This window comes from Ceratosolen solmsi, unplaced genomic scaffold (assembly GCF_000503995.2).
Source record: "Ceratosolen solmsi marchali unplaced genomic scaffold, CerSol_1.0 scaffold10, whole genome shotgun sequence".
Classification (NCBI taxonomy): Eukaryota; Metazoa; Arthropoda; class Insecta; order Hymenoptera; family Agaonidae; genus Ceratosolen; species Ceratosolen solmsi.
Window position 1 is genome coordinate 2,792,861 of NW_011948412.1, and position 26,048 is coordinate 2,818,908.

A 26,048-nucleotide genomic window follows, 5' to 3' on the forward strand; every position below is an offset into this window, starting at 1 on the left:
TTGTTTTCCAAAAAAATATTTATATACAATTATTTTAATTAAAATCATTTATAGACGAGGTGAAAAAATTTCTAGTATTATACCTTACTTTTGAAATATTTTTGAAATATTCTTAATTATATGCATATACGTATAAATATTATAACATTTCTTATAATTGTTAAATCTAGTCTAATACTCGATTATTTTCTTTTTTTTAGTACCCAATGACGATACTGTACGATCCTGCTCGAAAAAAAGAACCACCATCTTCTATATCCGTACAATACACTCACGAGCGAGATCAGTGCATGAAGTACTTTGAAAAATGGAGTGAGCCAGAACAAGTGCATTTTGTTGAGCAATTACTGGCACGGATGTGTCACTATCAACATGGCCACATCAACGCTTACCTAAAGCCTATGCTACAGCGAGATTTCATATCTCTACTGCCGAGTGAGTTTACCTGTCTATTCATGCATCTCCTTTTCGTCGTATAATCTTCGATTCATTTTATTCAAACTTATTTTCTTGGAAAATATTAAGATTGTTTCGATTAATGATTTTAATTTGAGCGTGGGCGATACTTGCTAATGGGTCTTATTAATATTTCATCAACAAACTTTATTTTATTTAATTCAATAAGTATTTATAAGCTTAATAAGTATTTGAAGTGATTTGATATTGAAACATTCGTAACATTCAATAAATATTTACTATCATAGTAGTATCAAATTATATATCATCCAGTTATGTTTATTTTAAAATTCCATTAAAAATATATTTTTAGCACATTATTTTTAAATTCAAATATTTTTCTACGCGTAGTATAAATGGAATTTTATGCAACTTCTAAAGTATTTATCAATGTTACTATTATATGTTAAAAATAATGATAATATCCTGATTCACATTAAAAATTTATATCTTAAATAAAAATTGATTTTCAATAAATAGAAGTCACTGATATTAAAATAAGTAAATTAAAATTACACCCTTGAAATTTAATATTTTATAATATTTATGATACTTTATGATATTCTTCTATTTACTTATAATATCTTAAATAAAATATGAAATATATTATTCATTCTCAAAAATTCAATTTTCAAAATATTATTTCAATGTATAGTATTTTTAAGTAATGTAAAACTTTGTTTTCCAGAAAAAGGACTTGATCATGTTGCCGAGGGCATTCTCTCTTACCTAGACAATGAATCATTGGCAGCGGCTGAGCTGGTATGCAAAGAGTGGTACAGAGTTATTAGCGAGGGAATGTTGTGGAAGAAACTAATAGAACGAAAAGTTCGAACTGATTCAGTATGGCGTGGTTTAGCGGAAAGGAGAGGATGGTTAGTTACTTTTATAATACTTAATCGGATCTCTTCATGCTTTTTATTTATATTTATATTTTATATTTATAATTGAACATGCTTTCCTTAACAACATTATGAGTTATGAATATTTTTAAGCATAAGTGATATATTAAAAGTTGTTTTTATGAAATATTTAAACAAATTATATAGTATTTATTCAATATTTATAATAATTTTGGAAACGTTTTGTTGTTAAATTTATATCAATTTTAACATTTTAATTATTACAAGTAAATATTTATTGATAGCACAAAATGTAAATGTAATTTAAGATTTTTTAAATATTTTAACAAATTTGTGTCATCGCCTAGTATTAAATAACAAAATTTATGCTTGTATTTTGTAGGATCCAGTACCTGTTTAAGCCACGATTGGGCGAGAATCATCCAAATCATGCATTTTATCGCAACCTTTTTCCGAAAATAACCCGCGACATCAAAAGTATCGACAACAATTGGCGCAATGGTATCTTCAATCTTCAACGAATAAATTGTCGTAGCGAGAATTCAAAAGGTGTCTATTGCTTGCAATACGATGACCAGAAGATCGTTTCAGGCTTACGCGATAATACTATTAAAATCTGGGATAGAAATACGTTGCAGTGTGTCAAGGTTTTAACTGGGCATACGGGTTCGGTTCTCTGTTTGCAGTACGATGACAAAGCCATCATTTCCGGTTCCTCTGACAGCACAGTTAGAGTTTGGGATGCAAATACTGGAGAGATGGTAAACACACTGATACATCATTGTGAAGCAGTGCTGCATCTAAGATTCAATAACGGGATGATGGTTACCTGCTCAAAAGTGAGTACGAGTCAATTTCTACATATTCGTATAAGATATAATATGTTGTTCAAATTCATATTATTTCCACTATTGCATTTCTAAATTGATATGGTGTTACAATGATATTAAGGTTATTGAAGCTAATCTGGATAATTAAAAAATGTATCTAAATTTGAAATATTTTTTATATTGTATTACTAATTTATACATTTTATTTAAAATTATGAAATAATGTTCATTTGCAGGACCGATCAATAGCTGTTTGGGACATGACGTCGCAGACAGAAATAGCGTTACGTCGCGTTTTGGTAGGCCATCGAGCAGCAGTTAACGTTGTCGATTTTGACGAGAAATACATAGTTTCGGCGAGTGGTGACAGGACTATAAAAGTATGGAATACATCGACATGTGAATTCGTGCGAACGCTAAGCGGTCACAAGCGCGGTATCGCCTGTCTGCAATATCGTGATCGTCTTGTAGTTAGTGGTAGCAGCGACAATACGATTAGATTATGGGATATTGAATGTGGGGCGTGTTTGCGCGTCCTCGAGGGACACGAAGAACTTGTCAGATGTATTAGATTTGATAGCAAGCACATTGTCAGCGGCGCTTACGATGGGTTGGTATAGACTAGATTATATTTAATTTATGTAATTCATTTAACTAAATAAACATATTGTTGATTCAAAATCAATAATATTGATATTCATAATCATAATATTGATATAAAATCAGTGCTTTATAAAGATTTTGCATACATTAGCTTAAAAGTATTTTTAAATATAGATGGAATATATAAATGAACAATATTTCATGAAAATTAAAAAAATATTTTATAAATAAAGTAGCGTTTAAAAGTCAAAAAATTTATAAATTATTTTATAAATTAGTAAACTATAAATTATAAATTAGTAAATTTATAAATTATTATTTTATAATAGTAAACGAACGATTTATTATTTATAAATAAAGTGTACATTTATATATCTTCTATACATATTTATTTACATATTATAATTTTTAATAATGAAAACTATTTTATTGACTATTAAAAATTGTATTACAATATTTTTGATCAGTAATTAATAACTATTATAATTTATTACTCTTTTTTTTCAGTAAGATTAAAGTTTGGGATTTAGTAGCAGCATTGGATCCACGAACAATTACTACTAACCTATGTTTACGTACGTTGGTGGTAAGTTTATGCAATTAATGGTATAGTAGAAAAAGTAATAAAACAATTCATTTAATTAATTATAATTATACAAATTTAAGAAATAATAATTCACGTAAGAATTAAATAAAATTGAAAAATATACCTATTGTTTATTCCTGAAAGTAAAAGAACAATAATTCTATGTAATTTATTCATTTTACTGCAGGAGCATACTGGGCGCGTATTTCGGCTTCAATTTGATGAGTTCCAGATCGTTTCATCTTCTCATGATGATACTATTCTTATCTGGGATTTCTTAAATTGTAACCAAGATAATTCGGGTAGTGATACTAATAATGCTAGTGGATTTCGTAATAATAACGCAACTATTAACGTTAACCAGTCCGATACTAGATCTCCATCTCGTACGTATAATCGATTATTTAATTAATTTTATGAAATTATATTAAAATATTAATAAAATTATATTTAAGTGATTAATAACTATTATAATATAATAAAATTATATTATCATTTACAACGACCCTTTTCTTTTATTTTTTAAGCAGCATTTGAGTGACGCATCAATACGATGATTCTTTTATTGTGATATAATTGTAAGTATAAAATAAAATAATAATTTAATTATTTTCATAAAGAATTTTTTGCATTTGATTAAAGTATCTCTTTATCAAATCTTAAAAAATATAAAGTATTTTCTGTTTATTTATATTTATATTTTAAATAAATTTTCTTTATTTAAATATCGCCACCTTGTTTCCAAAATAGTAAAATTATGTGATAAAAAATACTAACAATATATTATGAAAAAATGAACCAGTATTGATAGTTCAAGTTATGTGTTTCTTATAAATATTTTAAATCTTTGTATATATTTTAAAAATTTATAATTTCACATCTTTTAATTATTTTTAATATTAAAATCACTTCTAATTTTAAAGTATACACTAATTTAAATAGAAATGGTAATAATGTAAGTACAATATTAAGAAATTAAAAATGTATTGTAAAATTAAATATATTCAAATTTGAAATTTAAATAATTATTTATAAATTTTTTTTAAATTAATTTTTGAAAAATTTGAAAACATTTTATTTTTGTTACAATTTTTTATGCAATTGATATCACTTTCTTGTTGTTTACTGTATAAAATAAACAGCTATAATGTATGAAAAGTAATAAATAGTAATAATAAATAAACAATATATGTATTATTTTATTAATATTAATTACATACTTTCAAACTTTTAAAAATGTTTTCTATTTCAGACAAGTGGTTAAATAGTGATTTTAATGTGTTCACGATAACATGCGCAAAATATGAGGATAGTTGCAAAGGATAAAACTTGTTCAGTTTGAGCAACCTCAGTTATCGTGTTGGAACAAAAAGATAAAAGAAAGAACTCGGAAAATGACCATTTTTTATATAAAAATGGGCAGAGAAAAAATAATTTTTCCAAGGTCTCCGAATAATCGACTTTCAATAAACCGGAAAACATAAAAATACAGTGATAACAATAGCGACGTGCATTATATACAAAAATACATCCCATGGATGTAAAAAGGACATAATAATCGAGTGTCCATTTTGGTCCAATAGATATCCAAGGAAGCTTTGTGCTTTATATGATAAAGGTGACCACTTTTTCCTACTGTAACGGGATGATAAAGAATAAAAACAAGTATATAAACAAAAAGACTTCTGTAAGACGAATGAACATTTTTAAGGAAGCCGATTAAATAAAATACTAGATGTATTATAGCAAAAGAATTTTTTATGTAATTAATTTATGGTAAGAAGAGGAAGTCATAACGTGTCGTTTGCTTGGATTACTTATTCATTGTGCGTGTGTGACTGTATACAAAAAGTTGTGAGTGATTAAAAAGAAAATCTGAAAACAAAAAAATAAGATTATCATGCTACATGTTTTATGGATTAAAGAACAAACAAATCTGAGAAAATTGCTAATCATTTAGCAAAGAGAAAAACAGTGAGCATCATTTATAACAAATTTTAAATGTACAGCAAATATTTTTCTTCAAAGAAAAAAAGAACTTTATAATATTCATTGTTTTTGGTAAAATGCTCACAATTATTTATTGACGACAGGCTGAAACGACAAAAGGCGTGAATTACAAAATCATCATGTGTATCAAAGCCTTAGCTATTATATAATGACATTTATAATTCGAATAATCCTTGAATTCCAATTTGTACATAGTAAAGTAAACTATCAAGACATTTTACTTTATTTCAAAATTTAATTAAATTTTTAATCAAATCCATAAAATGTAATCATATCCAATTATTTGTATCATCAGTAAAAGCATTACTTTCTAAAACTTCAAAATTTGTAAAAATAATATGTTCTCTGTAAATAGTCAATACTTTTTTGCGATAATATTAACTGTTAAAAATTAAGTAATAATTATATATTTCATTTTTTATTTTTTAGATTAATAGTCTTAACTTTAAAATACAAAAATAAAAATTATACTATTTAAATATATTAAGAGGGTTACGTATTCATAGCGCTGACAATGGTTTTCTAGAAAAATTCATGTACAGATTTAATTTACGAAGTTTCTAATGAAAAATCATTCAGTATTGACTACATATTCATTAAAAAAAGTGTTCATGTGTGTAAATATTTTATGAAATTCTTTGTCGTTCACAGTAAAAAAATATGAATGACAAATACTAATTTTTCATAGGTTTAACAATATAGAAAAAACAGACTGAAAAAAAATTTGTGACAGATGTGTGTGATTTTAAATCTGTTGATATTTTTTGATGTACTTCAATTTTTCACTAGATAATCTTATTTTTTAAAAATATCATTATTTTTCAAGTAAAGGAAATTATGTAAAATTATATATTTCGGAATCGTCAATAATTTAATTTTGCTTAGTTACAAATAATTAAATTGCATATTAGAATAAAGCATAATTATAACTGTTTTAAAATAAAAATAATACGTTTTTTATTACGTAATGCCAAATTTCATATAAATTATTAAATTAAAAGTTCTATTTTTGTTTTAGATGTACTATAAGCTGACCATCAAGTTATGCTTAAGTAAAAGAAAATATTTTAACTACCAACCAAATGATTATCAGTTAATTTATTAGAGTTGATATAAATTATATTTTCATGTCCTTGATGCAATTTTAATTAATAATCTTTACATATAGTAATGTAAAATATATAAACTAATATAAAAATAATAAATTCCTCCGATGGTTCCAAAATACTTAACTTCACATACATTCCTTAATAGACATTGTTGAAGCAATTAAACATACACAGCTGAAGTTGAATTAAAAATCTTCAAATCTTTTTAATTATAATATTTAACATCGAATTTTATGATACAATTTCAAATATTGAAATTTTTAACTGCATAAAATATTAATAATTGAAAAAATCCGATCATACAAATTGATCTTGTACCTAGAATTAACTGATTTATGAAAATCATACAATGAAAAATACGAAATGTAGTAGAGGCTGTGCAAAATTTATTAAAAATTGATGATATGCTTTATATTCATTTTTTGTATATTTAGCCATTAAATTCTGTCAATGCATGGTTTTTTATGCACTCCATAAAATTTAATTTGTACTTTTTTTTATTTCTATTGTATATTTATGAAGAAATATCAAATTTGCAATAAATTTGTATTTATTATTAATTTTTACATATTAAATTATATAATGACAGAGATAAAAGATATTGCAATTTAAAAAATGGATGAGTGTATTAAAAATTTAGCAAGTAAGTTAATATGTAATCACTGAAATATAACAATGACAAAAAAAATTCCATTTGAGATCTCTTATCAACATATATATGATTTTTTCTTTATATCCCAATTTCACAAAATGCATAACGTAATATAAAATATATAGAATTTTTTAATAATTCTCATATTTAAAAATTGATAGATTATAGTTAATAATGCTTATTAAGTATTTAATAAAACTGTACAATCATTTTTTGTTGATTAATGATAATATTTCTATATAAGCTATTAGATTAATTAAAATCATGCACTTTTAATGCTTGAGTATAAAATTTATGAAATTGCATTTTACTAAATGTTAATCTATGTTATTTTAAATATCAATTACTTTTATATAACATTTTATATTACTTTAAATAATCAATTATCTATTAAAGCCATACAATTGTTTCTTTTAAATTATACTTTTTAAAATTTTTCTATTTAGTAATATTAATATAAATAATTTATACTTTTTTCAAATATAACAAAATATTTTATTCATTAAGTACCATTGTTTTATAAAAAAATTTTTAATTACTATTACATAGCATTTGGATTTATTTTCTGATAAATAAAATTATGCTAATATGTCAAAATTTTGAATAAGTACATATATTTTATTAAATTAATTTTTTGTACATATTATGATGTAAATTTTGTTTCCAAACTACCTGCATATTAATTATCTGCAATGTAATAATCTTGAAGATAACTCAACAACTTTCGGATATAAAATATCTGTTACAAATATATTACTTACAATAATGAAATCGTCGGAATGAATATATTATTAAATATACAAAATTAAAAAATAGGTAGAAATTATTAAAATATATTTATGTTATGTTGTGAATGAAAAAAAAATTATATTAAGTACAGTTGGACATTTTGTTTATCTGAAAGATAATATTCCCATAGATAAAAAGCAATGTTTACTGGCTGTTGGCGCGGCGCCGCGAAAAACGCGAGTGCGAAAGGGACAGAGATAGAAAATCCTGTATAGACATTTTCTAACCTCAATATTCCGTTTTTCATTTCATATAAGGTTTATTAATACGGGTGGTCATCAGAAAAAACGCCATTGAGTTGTTAGGGAAAATAACAAAAATTCACACCTGGACCAGTGAAAATTCAATTAACACATGTGAGGGGATCTTTTTACCTTTTTATTTTATTGCTTCGTCCTTATATATCTCAAACTCCTTTTTTCTAACCGAAGTCGCTTCTTCAGGCTTCCATTTCGTTTCTTCTTTTACAGTTTGTGCACTTGATCAGTTATAAAGTACAAGAAAATGATATTATTTATTAGTTTATAAATTATAGCACATTGCATTTTAATGTAGATATTTATATTATATAAAAATATTTTAAAAGTATTTGAAATATTCGAAAGACATGATTAATATTTAATTTACGTATTTTTAATTGGACTTGATTTTAGATAATGAAATATGTGTTTTAACAACATAATTAATGTTTTTTCACAATAGTTGACGTCTTTTTTATTAATATAATTCCTAAAAGTAATTGCATTGTATGATATTTTGAAATATACTATTTAGAATAATAAATTTATGATACGCAATTCATCAAAGAATTAATATAAAATATTTGTTTAAATCGCAATTGAATCAACACTTTTATAATTTCTTTATAGATTTTAATAATATAAACTAATATTAATTTGTTTAAATACTGTACATTCATTTTAACAATTGAGGGACATTAATTTTCTGAAATTGTAATAAAATTTATTATTTTTGAAGTATATAAATTATCAAATTTTTATGGAATTAAATATAATTTTTATATTAATACTAAAAATAAGTTGTAAGTATTAAAATACAAATAATTATTTTATAAAAAAAATTACGATGCATTTTTAATTTAATTGAATTTAATTTGGTTAATATTGTACTTAATTTATACATTATAATAAAGTTTATAAATACTGCTGTTAAAATAGTTTCATTGTTATTAATATTTATGTATTAATATAATAAGCATTAATAATAAATTATAAATTTTTTGCTTTAAGCTTTTTATATAAATAGATCCAAATGATATATAATCATATATTACTGATTATTGATTTTTAAATATCTTCTTGGTTAATTGCTTATTTAATTAAGTTTCTTATTAATATTTTTTATTAGATGCCCAAGATCTAAGAAACAAATCCAGTTTACATCCAGATCTAATTTGTACAACAAAGTCATGACAACAATCAAGAACAATGAACAACTGGTATATATAAACAATAGTAAAGTAATTGATAAATTTAAAAAATAATTTTAGTAACTTTATCTTTATTTTACTTGCTTTCCATGGTTTACATAAATTTGCATTTATACCTATTTTATGTATATATATAAGTGTACAGAGATAACAACCATAATTATATGCCCTATAAAGAAGTAAATACTTGTTGATTTGTACAAAAGTAATTAGTGAAATAAATATTTCATTGTATAACAGAATTTTAAAAATAAAAGAATTCATTCAATAATACTTATAATTTTTTAAAAAATGATTATTTTAATTATAATACATATTTTACATTTAATAAATTTCAAATGAATTTTTATTCATTATTCCTTTTGCAATTCTAAACTTTATACAGAAAAAAATTAAGTTTTCAATAAAAGGTTGATTAATTTTCGGATTATAAATTTTCAAAGAAAATATTCTGTTTAACAGATTCTTAATTTGGCAATACATTCAATGCACACTCGATGAGAATTTAAAGATTTCAATAATAGGTGATCAATTGACAAAAGGGACAAGCAATGGATCACTTACAGGAGGTGCGTCAGTTAGAGTTACTGTGTAAACAACTCTATGAGTCCCAAGATTCTACGCATCGGGCTGAGGCTGAAAAAGCTCTGGTTAATTTTCAAAATGCTCCAGACACTCTCACAAAGTGCCAGATGTTGTTGGACCGTGGGGATTCAGCTTATGCACAGCTACTGGCTGCCACTACACTTACAAAATTAGTGTCCCGCTCTGCTCAGGGATTGAGTCTACAACAAAGACTTGACATTAGTTCGTACAATCAATTAAATTTTTTTTATAAAAGATATTTATTTTATATATTAAATAATTTTTTTTTACTTTTTTATTAGAGTTGTCTAATAAAAATAATACATTAAGAAAGAATTGTTATTGCTGCACAATCATTGAGTATAAATTGGTCTTGTAAAAAGATCATATGTATTTTATTAAAATTTTTTTGTTTCATTGATTTGAATTAGACTTAGGTATACCTTTAAAATTTGATTTTAATATTTTATTACATAAACAAGCAAGATTATTTATATATGATATAGAATACATAATTATAAGTAGTATAAACGATTCTTGAAATGAATAGAATTCATCTGCAATATTTTCTAAAAAAAAATTATTCAAAGATTTTATTTTCATTACTAAATGCAATAAATTTTAATTATTATATTTAATATGTTTTTCTATAATTTATAAAATTATATTAAAATATTTTAATATCATTAAAAAATTTTTGTACAAATCTTTTGAATAATAAATGTATGAATGTTTAAACATATAAGAATATATAAAATAATCTTTCGAGTTTAAGGCTTCAATGTATATAAAAAAATATTTTTGTGTACAATAATCCAAAATTGTAATTTATAATTAACAATAATATTTGTATCTTATAAATGGATTAAATGACCTGTTAATTAAATTATATTGAATAGTAAAATTATTTTTTACTGCCAGCATAATAAAACTATTTCATTCGTGAATATGTTTCAGTTGATTTAATAAATAAATAACATTAATGTTTATTAATCATATCTTTTTTGTAGGAAATTATGTTCTCAATTATTTAGCAACTCAGCCGAAATTGCCTAACTTTGTTATTCAAGCACTAGTTACACTTTTTGCGCGTATATCAAAACTTGGTTGGTTTGACTCTGACAAGGATGAGTATGTATTTAGGAATGTAGTGAGTGATGTTTCCAAGTTCCTTCAGGTGTATATTTTATAATTTTATTTTGATACCTAAATGAACAAATAATTGTTCATAAATTTTTAATGATTTAATGATAACTTATCTGTATACAGGGATCAGTTGAGCACTGTATGATAGGAGTGCAATTACTTTCCCAGTTAACATGTGAAATGAACCAAATATCAGAAGCTGATGCCAATAGATCACTAACGAAACATCGAAAAATAGCTAGTAGTTTCAGAGACACACAATTATTTGAAATATTTAGATTATCATGCTCATTGTTAGGAACAGCTCGAGAAAATTGTAAAAATTTAAATTTCAATGACGAAGCACAGGTACATTGTGATTTGCCTTTTAAAAAAAAGAATGTTATAAATTATATTTCTTTTATTATAGCATGGATTGATGACTCAACTTCTAAGACTTGCACAAAATTGTCTAACATTTGATTTTATTGGTACTACAACTGATGAAAGCTCGGATGATCTCTGTACTGTTCAGATTCCAACAAGTTGGAGACCTGCATTCTTAGATTTTGCAACTTTGAAATTATTTTTTGACCTCTACCACAGTCTACCTAATACTTTGTCCTCTCTTGCTCTTTCTTGCTTGGTTCAAATAGCCTCTGTACGACGTAGCTTATTTTGTAATGTGGAGAGATCAAAGTTCCTAACTCATCTAGTGAATGGTGTTAAACATACGTTACAAAATCCTCAAGGTTTAAGTGATCCTGGAAACTACCATGAATTCTGTAGGCTACTCGCTCGTCTTAAGAGCAATTATCAATTAGGTATGTTAAATAACACTTGTTAAAATTATTATTAACAAACCTAACAGTTATAATCAATACAGTAAACTACTTATATTTATGTTATTATTACTTATATTATTATAATTTATATTTAAATAGTAAAGTATTAATTAGTAAAAATTGTAGTAAAAATGTGTTTAATCCATTTCAAATTTTATTTCTTAAACATTAAAAAGGAAAACTGAAATAAGAAATAATGAATTATGAATTCCTAGAGTAAAAATAATAGTTATTATTATAATAAATAATATTCTGAATTAGGTGAACTAGTCATGGTGGAAAATTATCCAGAGGCTATTCAATTAATTGCTAAATTCACGGTTCAAAGCCTACAGATGTGGCAATTTGCTCCTAACAGTGTACATTACCTCCTGAGTTTATGGCAGCGTATGGTGGCTTCAGTTCCTTATATCAAAGCTATTGAACCTCATCTCCTGGAAACATATACACCTGAAGTCTCCAATGCATACATTACTTCTAGATTGGAATCTGTGGCTGTAGTTGTCAGAGAAGGTCTTGAAGATCCATTAGATGATTTAGGGATGGTACAACAACAATTAGAGCAACTGTCTGTGATTGGTCGATGTGAATACCAAAAAACCTGTACATTATTGGTACAGCTTTTTGACCAAGCTGCAAGGACATATCAGGAATTGATGGCTCAAACTAGTACAGCCACACAGCAAATTGATATTTTAATTCAAGAAGGACAACTTACTTGGCTTGTCTACATTATTGGTAAATTATGTTATTCTTTATTAAAAATTAAAATTAGTTTGAAATAAATATTTAAATATACAGAAAATAATTTTATAATTGAAAAGTTTATATTTTATATAATAGGCAGTGCCATAGGTGGCAGAGTGTCCTTCAATAGTAATGAAGAACATGATGCAATGGATGGAGAACTAGTTTGTAGAGTTCTTCAGCTTATGAATCTCACTGACTCCAGGTTAGCGCAAGGAGGCTGTGAAAAACTCGAATTGGCTATGTTAAGTTTCTTTGAACAATTTCGCAAAATATATGTAGGTGACCAAGTACAAAAGAATTCCAAAGTTTATAGGCGTCTATCAGACGTTCTGGGTTTGAATGATGAAGCTATGGTTCTTAGCGTGTTTATTAGAAAAATGTAAGTTCAGTTAAGTTAAGTTAAGTTAATAATTATATCAATAAAGATAATTATAAAAATGCATCGTTATTATTTTATTTTATAGAATAACAAATTTAAAATATTGGGGAAGAAGTGAACAAATTATTTCAAGGACTTTACAGTTATTGAATGATTTATCAGTAGGCTACACTTGTGTTCGCAAACTTGTTAAATTAGATGAAGTTCAATTTATGTTGAATAATCATACAGTGAGTACAATTTTTATTAAAAAAGTTAAAAATAGCAAGCAGTTCTTATAAATGTTTTAATTTTATGTAATATTTATTCTCATTTCTTCCATTTATTATTTTAATAAAAATTTTCAAGACAACTGCACTAAGTTTTGGAATTTATATGCTAGTTAAACTATATATATATATATATATATATGTATATACAATAGAAAATTATTTTATTATATATTGTCTGTTAGAGTGAACATTTTCCATTTCTGGGAAACAATGTTGCTGTGACAGAAATGCGTTGTAGATCAATGTTCTATACTTCACTTGGCAGATTATTGATGGTTGATTTGGGAGAAGATGAAGAGAAATTTCATACTTTTATGCTCCCTCTTACAGGTAATCTGAAATTTTATTAATCTTATGTTTTAATTTGTCACTTTCCATAGTGTTATAGATTAAGTTCAATTAATATTTTTAATAAGCATTATGTTGTAATTATTTGATATTTGCTTATATTCTCATTTGAATTATTTTTTATTAACTTCATTATTAATTTCATTGTCACATAAAATAGTGTTTTTTTATCAATTTTAATTAATTATTACAAGTTGAAAAAAAATTTTAGCTGCTCTAGAAAGTCTAGGCCAATTAATGGGAGCAGCAGATACTCCTTTGTTTGCTGCTGAAGAGGCAAAGAAAGCTTTAATTGGTTTGGCAAGGGATTTAAGGGGACTGGCATATGCTTTTAATACTAAAACCTCTTACATGATGCTGTTTGATTGGATGTATCCTTGAATGGAAACTAAATATCTATTTTAATGATTTTAGAACTTAAGATTTATGCAAACAAAATGTTTTATGTATTTATAAATATTTAAAATTTTATTCATAATTTCATTATAAATTTTTTTACGTGGTATATATTTTATAAATTTTATATAAATTTTTTTTTTATAAAACATCAAAATTTATTAATAAAAATAATTTTGTAACTTAAATTTATTTTATAACATAAAAAGTTTATATTCGCTTTACATACCCTTAACACAACATTCAGTTATCCAAATTATACTCCGATTCTTCTGCACGCTATCGAACTTTGGCATCATGAGCCACAGGTGACGACACCGGTTTTAAAATTATTTGCTGAATTAGTACAAAATCGCAGTCAACGATTGCAGTTCGATGTGTCATCGCCAAATGGTATACTTCTCTTTCGTGAAGCAAGTAAAGTCATCTGCAGCTATGGTAATCGCATCCCTGGCATTGAAGTGTCCAAGGATCAAATTTATCCCTTAAAATTAAAGGGTATAAGCATATGTTTTAGTATGCTAAAAGCAGCATTATGTGGCAGCTATGTAAATTTTGGAGTCTTTAGACTATATGGTGATGAAGCCCTCGATAATGCGTTAAATACATTTGTAAAACTGCTACTTAGTATATCGCAAAGTGACCTCTTGGTAAGTACTTTAATTATTCCACATTTAAAACCAAACCTTATTAAAATATAATAATGATTAATTTTTAATACTAATTATAATTATTTGTTAAATGGATATAATTTTAATACAAACGTGCTCAAGGAAAGACGTTTCAAAATTATTGAAACTACCATTTTGACATATCATATTTATCTGTAGGATTATCCAAAACTGTCTGTGACATATTATGGATTATTGGAGTGCCTGGCGCAGGATCACATGGCCTTTCTGTCTACTCTCGAGCCGCGCGTATTCTTGTACATTCTATCGAGTATCAGCGAAGGCCTCACGGCACTAGGTGCGCTTAAAGACTCCTTCACAGGTCTGTACGGCTGATGAAATTCTCTAAAAGGGATATCGTCGTAATTAATCGCCGATATTCCTTACTCTTACACCTTTTGTCCTCTAGAACTTGCCTGCAAGTTCTCATCAGTCTAGTTGGCTTGGAATGTTATTTCTTCGCCATTTAATTATTAAAGAATGTTTACATATTTATAGATTTGTTTTTTTAAATTTTCAATATCGTATAAATAATTATATTTTCAATGTCACAGGTGAGCATCTTAATAATAAACGAATTATTATTTGTTTCCATATTTTTGTAATTTAATTTATTATTTTACAAGAGTTAAATAATTGAAGTTTTTCATTTATTAATTTTGCACATAAAATATTCATTAATTGATATATGCTAATTTATATAATCATTTTGCATGATATTAAATATTTTTCAAATAAATTAATTTTTAATTCGGTTTTGTAACCGAATATTTTTAGTTAACCTAAATAATCAATTTATGAAATAATTTACAATCGTCTTAAATATTTAAATTTTTATCTTTTAATACACACACATATATATATATATATGTATATGTATATGTGTGTGTATGTGTGTATATATATATATATAGATGTATATATATTTATATAATTATTTACATCTACAAATAAAATCGTATACGTGTATCTTATGTTTTATCAATATTTAAAAGATATAGGCATAAAGAGGATTGAAGTGTGTGATTTCTAGACCACTTCGCTTGGTCTAAGCACTCATATTCAGCCGTACACCTGGCCTATTACTAATTTATAATCATTTTATTTTCTATTTCTTCTCATTTCTTGCATGGCTTGTTTTATTTTGATAAATCTGAATTACCTTATTTTATAAGAATAATAAAATTGTTTGTGCTTAAAAGTAATGGAAAAATATATATTTCATTATATTTTTCTTTTGAAAAAGTTTGTATTAATTTCAGATACAATGATTTGCAATGGTTGCTGCGTAACCCTAGATCATATCGTAACTTACTTATTTAAGCAGCTTTATCAGAAAGGTAAAGTTTTTGTTCACTATATATACCAATATATGATTAAAAAATCATCTATTAATAATCTTAAAATATTTATGGTTTATATAAGATTTAACAGTTATAATTTTTAATTATTTGTTTTCTATTTAAGCTGGTCTTTATCCCAGCAAAAAAAATACAGTTGCTCAAAGTGGTGGTGATTTGTTTTTACAAGTTTTAAAACAGCATCCTGAAATCCTTCAACAGATTTTAAGTACTGTTTTAAATGTGATAATGTTTGAGGATTGTAGAAATCAATGGAGTATGTCAAGACCTCTTTTGGGTCTTATACTTTTAAATGAAGAAGTTAGTATTATTAGTCATACAAATTAAGTAAATTTTTCATTTTTCATGTCATTAATTTACAATTTATATAATTTTTTTTTAGTATTTCAATCAATTAAGAGAAAATATTATTAGAAGTCAACCAGTGGACAAACAAGCATCGATGGCACAGTGGTTTGAAAATCTTATGGATGGTATTGAAAGAAATTTACTAACAAAAAATAGAGATAGGTATGTTTTGAAAATCTTATATTGAACTATATATATGAAAAATAGGATTATACTTATATAACAATGGTAATATTATATCGCTATACTTTACTTTAATAATTTTAAATAAAATAAAAAAATTATTGTTTTATGTTATACCAATATCTTATTGGATTTTTATGAAAGAAAATTTATAACAAAATTCTGTATTTTATAATAATAAAACTTATAAAAGTCATTATTTTACTATATGGATAATGTGAATTATTTTTTAGAAATTCATTTGGAATAAAACGGTATGTTTACAACTTCATAAAACAAAAAATTGAATAAATTTAATTAGAGATTCCTTTCATTTTTATACAACTCGATAAATTTATGGACGATTGAAATAATATGTAGAACATACACATTTATATGTATATATGTATGTCTGGGTTTTAAAAAATGTATTCTATTTTTTATTTACATTATTTATTTATTATTTAGTTTTTAAGTAAATGCTTATAAGATATAAACATTATCAATTTTATATTAAAATATAATTTCATAAATTAATTTGATCAAACTTTTTTAATAGGTTTACACAAAATCTTTCAATGTTTCGGAGGGATATAAATGATTCATTAAAAGGACCGAGTATGAATTCAACGAATTCGGGTAGTGACATGATGACATCGTAGTGACATTAATATTGTTACCGCTATATCGCCGAAAGCTGTAGGTTCATGCATGATAAAATGCTTGAATGTATATGAGAAAAATAGAGCAAGATAATAAGAGAGAGAGAGAGAGAGAGAGAGAGAGAGAGAGAGAGAGAGAGAGAGAGAGTGCGTGACAGTGATATTGACTACGAATTAAAAAAAACTCATGAATATGGTTATATAAATTGATGATTGAGTAAATATAATGATTTTACACAAAGACTGCTGCTTCGCTTCCTATTTTTTATAATATTTTACTGTTTTTGTATACTCCTTGATTTGATACAATTGAACAATTGAAGAACTTTCTTTTACATAAGTTGATTATTGATATAATTTTTCAGCATATAGTTCATAGATGGGTTCTAGTAGAAAATTTTCTGTGGAAAACTTATTTTTTTAATAAAGATGCAGGTCTTATTTTCGTGTACTCGTAATTTGTAAAATTATTAAAAATATTTATTGTTATTTTAACATCGTATGATCATTGTGTTAATTAAAATTTTCAGTTTTTATTCATGGATAAGTTATATTATGTTTCAGTCATATATTTGAATAAAAAAGTTGCTGATGTAAAATTTATATATAATTGACTTCCTGCTTTTGAAGCAGTTTTGTGTAGTTTTCTTTATTCATCAAACTGCTGTCAACAATGTAAATAAATGTATATGAAAAAAGAAAAATTATGATTTGAAACATATAGAAAAATATAGAGCAAATTAATAAATTATAAAATAATACAGCACCATTTATTATAAATTAAAAAAAAAATTATTTTATTCTCTGGGTTTCTTTAGCGAGTGCTTTATATATTTATCATCAATGCAGTTCTTGTTTATACCAAATATTGCAAAAAATTATAGTTTGAATCTATGAATTCGTACACAGTAAAAAAATAACAGATTTCATAATTAAATTTAAGTCTTATCTATTTCGCGTTAATTATGTGTTATATTAAAATCTATTTTGTAATATTTCATTTATTAGTATCATTTTAATAAGCTTTTCATCTTCTGTCATAAGAAAAACAAAAATAAATGTCTCTTTTTAATAATGAAATCATAACAATATTAAGAAATTAGGAATTATCTATTTTCATTTTTAGTGGTTTATAGTAGAATATTCTACAAATTAAAAATACTTTAAAAAATATATCATAAAGAAATTTTTGAAAATTTGTAATCATATACCTATCTTACTGTAAAAATACAAATATTTGTTAAATTATTTTTTCAATGTAAATATTTCATTTATAAAATACACTATAAAAAATTGTTTCATAAAACATTAATAACTGTTAATAATTTTTAATTTTCTTTTCTTTATTTAAACTAATTATATAAAATTATGGTGAAAAAAATTATTTACTTGTAACAGTGAGTAAATTGAAATATAAATCAAAAATATTTATTAATATTTAAAATAAATTTATACACTCACAATAGTTTCAATAATTAATGATGCAATAGTTTTATTTGAATTAAAAATTTATAATTAAAATATTTTTTATAGTGTATTATTTGAATATGTAGAAACTATTGCTTTTTACTGTGTACAAAAAAAGGGGCAAAAATTATTTTAAGAAAATTATTGAATTATGCTATTCAAAATTGATTAATTTTTTTTTACCTCAGTATGTAATCTGTACTTACGTTAATTTCTTTTCGATATTACATCAATTTCAGATGCTTACATAATAAAGAAACCATTGAATATGCCTTTTTCATATTAATTTGAAAAAAAGGAAAATATAAAGTCCTGAATTTTCGTAAAAAATTTAAACTATAAAAGCTACTGTTATCATTTTTTAAATGACTAGTATGAATGCACGAAAAATTATATATAAATAAAAAAGAGAGTGACAGAATGAATTTGTAAAAGGTTGATTTGGGGGGAAGGGGTAAAATAACAATTGCCCTATTTTTTACTGTATAAATGTTAAAGTACGCTTTATTCAATTAATTTATGAAGAAATCTGATAAAATCATTTTTTTACCATTGTATGTATGTTCAAAGTAATAGACTAAACATTATACCTTTGTTTTTTTATACATATTCAATAATTAGAGATTTTTCCATTTTCTTTAGTTTATAAAAAATAAAGCAATTTAATTTGGTTTATAACGAGAAGACTATATCAAATATAATAAAAAATAATTTATTTGTATAAAAAAATACTAAATATATAAATATATTATATAAATAATTTTTGGTAAAGTAATTTTGTCGATATAATGGGAAATTTTAAATCAAAATCATTTACGATAACAAAAATATTTGTATTCGATAAAGATATAAATTAAAGGTGAAGTAGTAATTAAATCTTGACGACGATTTATAAGCATATGTATATTAAGTGACTAATTTTTAAATATATTTTTTTGTACTGATAATCATTGTGAATTAACCAAATTATTGTTCTACAATAAAAATTGTCTTCTGACGCATGAATACAACATTGTTGATAATTGATGCAAGAATCAAAATAAGTTTACCATAAGTAGTATAATAATGGTTCTATGATATTTGTAATTACACCTCCGATGCTTAAGTTTAATCTTAAGCTAGATGTGATTGTAATCAGAAGCTTTTGTATTATTTATATTTAGGAAAAGCAGTCTTTGTTTCAATGTAAATTCGTGATATTTGAGAATTATTGTAAAATGCAAGGCTTTAAACGTAAAAAAGGAACGTTATACTTTAATAAAATTGTAATGAATATTAAATATCGAACATGCTCAACTAATTTTATACGAAATAGAAAAATACGTTTACATAAATTTTTATTACTAAATTTTCAGATTGATGGATCAATTTAAAGCATGAAGGTATGTTTTGTTAAAAATTATTAACAATTGTGCTAGTATGAACTTTATATACTTTTGGGATTTTAATATTTATTTTTAGTATTTTAATATAATTTTTCTATATCACCAATATTAGTTTTGTACAGGCTTATAATGGGAATTAATTGTAATTGATTAATAAATTCCAAAAAATAGTTCAAATAATATAATTGGAATACTATATTAACAAATTGGGTGCCATAAAAGTGTTTTAAAACTTTCGGGCTGTAAGTAATAACGATATTTGATAAATTATAATTTTGCAAAATTTAGTATGATTTATTTTTAAATTATTTTATAAAGTGATTGAAATTAATAAAATTATAAAATATTTTTTTAATTTATTGTAGTGAAGATTAATTGAATTTCAATTAAATGTTAAACAGATTAGAGATGTTGAATTCATTGCCGTATCATAGTATAAATTGTATTTTAATTAAGTATGCACATGTATTTGTATAATACTTTAAAATCTATCTATGTGTTGAAATGTATAACAAATTCATGTGAATCATCATTCAAATCAAATTTCATCATAATCTGCAGAAGTTGCCGGAGCTTGGAAATATATACAATAAATGCTAGTAATTAAACCTCATTTCTATGAAAAATTGACACACGTTATTAATTTATTACAAAATAAAAAAGTGAATTATTAGCGGCATAATTAGCATCTCAACCTTGTTCTATAAAATTGTTTACATATGTATATTAATTAAAATGATACTAGTTTATACACATACTTAACTCGAATTAAAATATTATAATTCCATAATATTATACGATATTACACAAAGATAACTATATTCATTTACAAATTCATGAAATTTTGCTTCTGTAGCAAATAAAGGATAGGATAGGAGAGAATATGGGATTGTTATTTACATGAACCCTGTGACTAATAATTTAAAGTATTTACAAAAATAATAAATTTTGTATTCATTCATTTTTATTAGGGAAAAGTAGTGTAAGTATTGAAGATTAAAGTTTGCTTAAAGTAAGATTGGTTTTAATGCTTTAACAGCGTTTGTGTCACTAGCTTTGCGTGCCTTTTCTTCTCCATGATCGCTCCACACCTGGCTCGTATTGCAACGTAACCGACACTCGTGCACTCAAATCTTGCTGTATACGATAAATATACGTAATATAGTAAGATATTCAGTTATTTCCTCTAATTACTATAATTCTTACATCTTTACAATATCTATAATAACTCATATATTTGTTTGAAATTTAAAAATAATATCGGGAGTTTCTTGCAATTATAAACCTTTGATTTTATTATGTAATTTATATACTTACGTATAGTTACGAATTCGAAAAGAATGTAATTTAAAATTATAATTCCATTCACATACATATTTTGTAATTTCTTTTTAAGAGCCAAAACGATTTTTAAATATATGTGCCGGTAAATGAGAGTTCTATTTATCGCCTACAATTTCGATGTGTTTTTTTTTCATATAGTGATTAACTCATATCAATGATTAAAAGTATATTAAAAAAAATTAGGTACCCCATATTATGTTTTTTAATGTATTAATGTAACTATTATAAAAAAGATCATCGATTATATTAAAAAATTTAACAGTCAATTTAGTAAATTTTGATTTATATTGATTCATATTTATAGTATATGTGTACTTCTATTGCTAAGATTGTATATGCTATATATATTTACATTTCTATAATACGATATATTAATCTATAAGTAAATTATAAATTAAATATAAACTATTCAATTAATTGTATATTTTTTATTGTGTATATGAATTTGCACTTTATATAAAGTAGTACATATGTATTATTTTTTATCTATTCTTATAAAAAATATTAATTAATTAAAAATAAAAGGAATAATATATTTTCTACTACTTAATTTATAGTACTTTAACAAAAGGATCAGTTGGGGGTGTAACTCAGTGGTAGAGTGTCTGCTTCGCATGCTGAAAGTCCTGGGTTCAAATCCCAGCTCCTCCAGGTTTTTTTTTATTATAATACATAATTAATGTTAGTCATATGTAATTTTAATAACTTTTTTTTGTAGACTTATATAACTGTAATTTTTACCAAATGTTGAGCTTATATTTCAACATTTTTACAAGTAAATTTCACAATAAAATTAACTGTGACATAACAATAACAATTACAATTATGTAAAAAAATTAATTTATTGATTGTACAATATTACAGTTTTGATATTTTAGTATAAGCTTTATTATTTACAAATTTTTTAAATTTATATTTATATTTGTTCATTTCATAAAATTTACTATTAACTTTAGGTGTCGTTTATTTTTTAGTAAATCACTAACATTAGTGTGGTAAAATTAATAAATATCTGAAGTCTAATATTTAAAATTTTTTTTTAATTATAATATATTTTGAAATTATAATTTGGCATCTATCTTTAGTTCTTTTTACAATATGCGTAATTTTTAAATCGCATGATTTAAAAATTACAATAAATTATCGGTGTGTTTACGTTTCCACGAAATGTAGAAATGGAAGAATCAATTGGTTTTTGTATTTACTAATTTTTTAATAAACAGAAAGATTTACTTAACTTACAAAACATATTTTGAAGTTTCATAAATATTTTATTTTTGAATCAATGATTTCTAAATTTTAATAAAAGTTTTTATCTTATTTTTGTTGACTCAAATGTACTGATTAGCCACTTCAATCTTCAATAAATTAATAATATTTCAGGTGTATCTTGCAAAGGAAAATAGATTTAATCTATTTATAATAATTAATATATAATGCATACATTTAACATAATATATACCAAATAATCAAAAGGGAATAAATAAAAGCAACAATACTGTATAATTTATGTTTTTTATTCATTTTTCCAATATTAGTAAAATTTATATTTTTTATGTTGTAAGAAAAATTGTTTATCATACTTACAGATATCAAATTATATATAGTTTTTTACAAATGATGATAACTCTAACGTTTATTAAGTTATCCAATTTTAATCTTAGATAAGAATAATAAATGACCCAAAAATTTATTAATTTTTACTTAATTTTATACCCCAATATTAATTATACATTTTCACCGTGCTAATTTATATAATATAAAAGCAATATTATTCATATAAACGGGTAAAAAACAATAATGTATTTAAACTATATGAAAGATAACATTTTTATATAATCATAAAATCTTTGTAATGCAAAATAAAAAGAAAAGTTATTCATTAAAAAATATTGTATTAACATTAATATTATAATATTATTAATATATTTTACCTTTATTTTATCATTAAAGACTTTTTATTATGTGCATCTTCATTACATAATTTTTAAAAACTGGAAGTTGATGTTTTTTTTTTAAATTATTAAGACAGATTTATAATTATACTAACAATAATATTTTCGATGAAAAATTATTATAAACATTTTAAACAAAGTATAATAATTAAATAATAATAGATGCAATATTAGATAAGTATACACAGAAACCGAATTATTTTCATATTCTTTTTCATATTTTTCATAGTATATTCATATTCATAAATTAATTTTTTGTTTATATATTTATTTTTATATAACTATTTAAATTCGTATTTTTTTATTCGAGCTGTCACAATTAATTTAGATCAAAATACTTGAAATAATAATTGGAAATAATGATAACGTTGATTTTGTTCAGCATTTTACTTTACAAATCCTACAATTTGATAAATATCTACTATTTTACGTAATGTGAAAATAATAAAATTTTATTGCAAAATCACATACTTTATACTAAATACCGATTGATGAGGAAATTTATAAAAATGTAAAGAGCAAATATTTAAGTTCTTGCAATAATATAAACAAAATCTTTTATAATACTTAAAAGCCTAATGTAATAAATAAGGTGAAATTGATTCAATAGATAAAATAAAGATTACTTTTCTTGTACAAATTGTCGTACGTCCCGAACCATTGATAAGCACTTGAGCAGCAGGAGACGCGGTAATTTTTAGACCAGTCTAGTCACTCCTGCGGCACTAGTACTTAGGAACAGGACGGGAGTCAGCCAAATAATTCTTCGTATGATAGTTATCACGTACATTATTAAATCCAATGATGTAAAATTCTTGATTTCTCGTCTCATCCATTTTTGAAGTCTTCTAAGTCAAATTCTGTAAACCATATTGCTTAAAACAACCTTTAAAAACATTTTTTATTAATTATATATTTCATTTATCAATATTCGTGAAATAAGATTAAATTAGAAAGAACATATGGTAAAACTTTAACGAGAAACAGTATTTTTTTATATCAATATATTGATTCTTTTTTGTAGATTATTATAATAATAAGCCTTAAACAATGCTGATATTAATGAAATGAGAATATAAAATACATTAAAAACAAATTTAATGACAAACAAATGATATATTACAGAATATAAAATATATTACTTGATAAAGTATTATAAATAATGTAATATATATACAAATTAGTCATTTTTATATCTTTTTTAAAAAAATATTTATGAACATGGTTAATAATTGATAATTGTAATAAACAAATAGTTTTTAAATAAAATTTTTAACTAAAAACACATTAGCATATTAGAAAAATTGTAATTCTTTTAAAAAAGATATTTTAATCATTGATGATACTAAGATTTAAGTGATTTGATACTTCATAACTTTGATATTTGTTAGTTACATATCTTTTTCGATATCGAGTTACAAAATATAAAATGAAACATTTAAAAACATGATAGCATATAATAAATGGAACAAGGTGTACAAAATGGCTTAATTTGTTCCTTCAAAGACTTTGCTATTGTTCAGAAGTGTACACGTGTTGAAGTCCATAAGCGGTTTAACCCGTCACCGGAAGTTCTCAATTGAAGTATTACGGATTGAAAAGAGACAGAAATGTAGAACAGCAATAAGGAGAAACAAGAAATAGTGAATGCTTGAACGAAAGAAAAACACATTAAAAGATCGCAAGAATATATTGATCTTATTCAGATTTTTCATTAATTTGCAATGATTTTAGGGAATTATCAAGTAATAAATAGTGTTATTAATACTTTAAAAAATGTATGAATGATATTTGTTGTATAAATTTCAATGTATTAAGTTCCATTGTAAATAAATATTATATTTCATATCCAAATGTAAATTAAAAGTTAATAACTTTTAAAGTGTAACTTTTATAACTTTGTGTGAGCTACGTATAATGCAATAAATAAATGTTAATTTCATTAGTTACGTATATATTATTATCATAAAATATCGCTGGCATTCAATTGTAGTGATAGGACATTTATAAACAGTAATAATTCTTTGCATGTTTCATGTATGCGCTTTACAGCAACATATCTCTCAAACAAATGATGATAATTTGAAAATTAAATGACAAAATCTATTTTTTATATATATGATTATGATTTAATAATCTGTTTATAATACTAATTAAGCTATATATATATATATATATATATATATATATATAAACGTATATATAGACGTACATATAAATAAAATAAATATTCCATATTTATACCGTTTGTATATTATATTTAATGTATTAGTTTTTAAATTTATCATTTTAAGATTGTGAAATATTATTTAAGAACTAAATAAAAAAATCGATGTGAAAAGAAAGGAAACTCGCATAAAGGCGAATTAATATCTAATCTAGTTAAAGTAAAATTAAGGAAATCCTAATAAAAGTTGCGATAAGTGCCCACGCGCTAGTGGCTCCCACACATTGGATAATTGGAGTTGAAAGTAGGAAGAGGGCGACGAGAATGTACGCTAAGTAGCAGGTAATTGTGCACATATGGACGCATAAACGATAGAGACAAAGAGTAAAGGGTCGGGATACAAGAAAGAGTGACAGAACACAAGGAATAGAGAGGAGGAGAAAGAGTAATTTCATGTTCGTGAACATTTGCAAAGTTA

At 24.0% G+C, this 26,048-nt stretch overlaps 2 protein-coding genes and 1 non-coding gene across 3 annotated transcripts; all 3 read left to right on the top strand.

The window, feature by feature from the left end:
* Positions 1–204: 204 nt before the first annotated feature.
* Positions 205–5,050, top strand: slmb (beta-transducin repeat containing E3 ubiquitin protein ligase slmb). The gene is made up of 8 exons (XM_011505953.1): positions 205–435; positions 1,145–1,331; positions 1,702–2,158; positions 2,386–2,759; positions 3,260–3,338; positions 3,526–3,724; positions 3,866–3,916; positions 4,591–5,050. The coding sequence occupies exons 1-7, from the start codon at positions 207–209 to the stop codon at positions 3,877–3,879; spliced, it is 1,539 nt and encodes a 512-aa protein (XP_011504255.1). The 5' UTR covers positions 205–206; the 3' UTR covers positions 3,880–3,916; positions 4,591–5,050.
* A 3,030-nt stretch (positions 5,051–8,080) lies between these two features.
* Positions 8,081–17,390, top strand: Ranbp16 (Ran-binding protein 16). Its single transcript, XM_011505964.1, has 17 exons — positions 8,081–8,254; positions 9,267–9,357; positions 9,811–10,155; positions 10,944–11,110; positions 11,203–11,427; positions 11,489–11,882; positions 12,165–12,641; positions 12,747–13,032; positions 13,118–13,262; positions 13,487–13,634; positions 13,864–14,023; positions 14,296–14,698; positions 14,879–15,017; positions 15,982–16,059; positions 16,187–16,380; positions 16,463–16,590; positions 17,150–17,390. Exons 3-17 carry the CDS (start codon positions 9,900–9,902, stop codon positions 17,250–17,252), a joined length of 3,303 nt encoding a protein of 1,100 aa, XP_011504266.1. The 5' UTR covers positions 8,081–8,254; positions 9,267–9,357; positions 9,811–9,899; the 3' UTR covers positions 17,253–17,390.
* A 4,637-nt stretch (positions 17,391–22,027) lies between these two features.
* TRNAA-CGC (transfer RNA alanine (anticodon CGC)) lies at positions 22,028–22,099 on the top strand. The gene has a single exon. It is a non-coding gene; the product is annotated as a tRNA-Ala (tRNA).
* The last annotated feature ends 3,949 nt before the right edge of the window (positions 22,100–26,048 follow it).

What these genes read in the sequence shown, in the direction of transcription:
- slmb (XM_011505953.1), top strand. Translation starts at nt 207, where the DNA reads ATGACGATACTGTACGATCCTGCTCGAAAAAAAGAACCACCATCTTCT. An exon ending in TTAGCGGAAAGGAGAGGATG is followed by an intron (nt 1,332 to 1,701) that starts GTTAGTTACTTT and finishes TGTATTTTGTAG; the next exon opens with GATCCAGTACCTGTTTAAGC. An exon ending in TGATGGTTACCTGCTCAAAA is followed by an intron (nt 2,159 to 2,385) that starts GTGAGTACGAGT and finishes GTTCATTTGCAG; the next exon opens with GACCGATCAATAGCTGTTTG.
- Ranbp16 (XM_011505964.1), top strand. Translation starts at nt 9,900, where the DNA reads ATGGATCACTTACAGGAGGTGCGTCAGTTAGAGTTACTGTGTAAACAA. An exon ending in TATCGCAAAGTGACCTCTTG is followed by an intron (nt 14,699 to 14,878) that starts GTAAGTACTTTA and finishes ATTTATCTGTAG; the next exon opens with GATTATCCAAAACTGTCTGT. An exon ending in TTATACTTTTAAATGAAGAA is followed by an intron (nt 16,381 to 16,462) that starts GTTAGTATTATT and finishes ATTTTTTTTTAG; the next exon opens with TATTTCAATCAATTAAGAGA.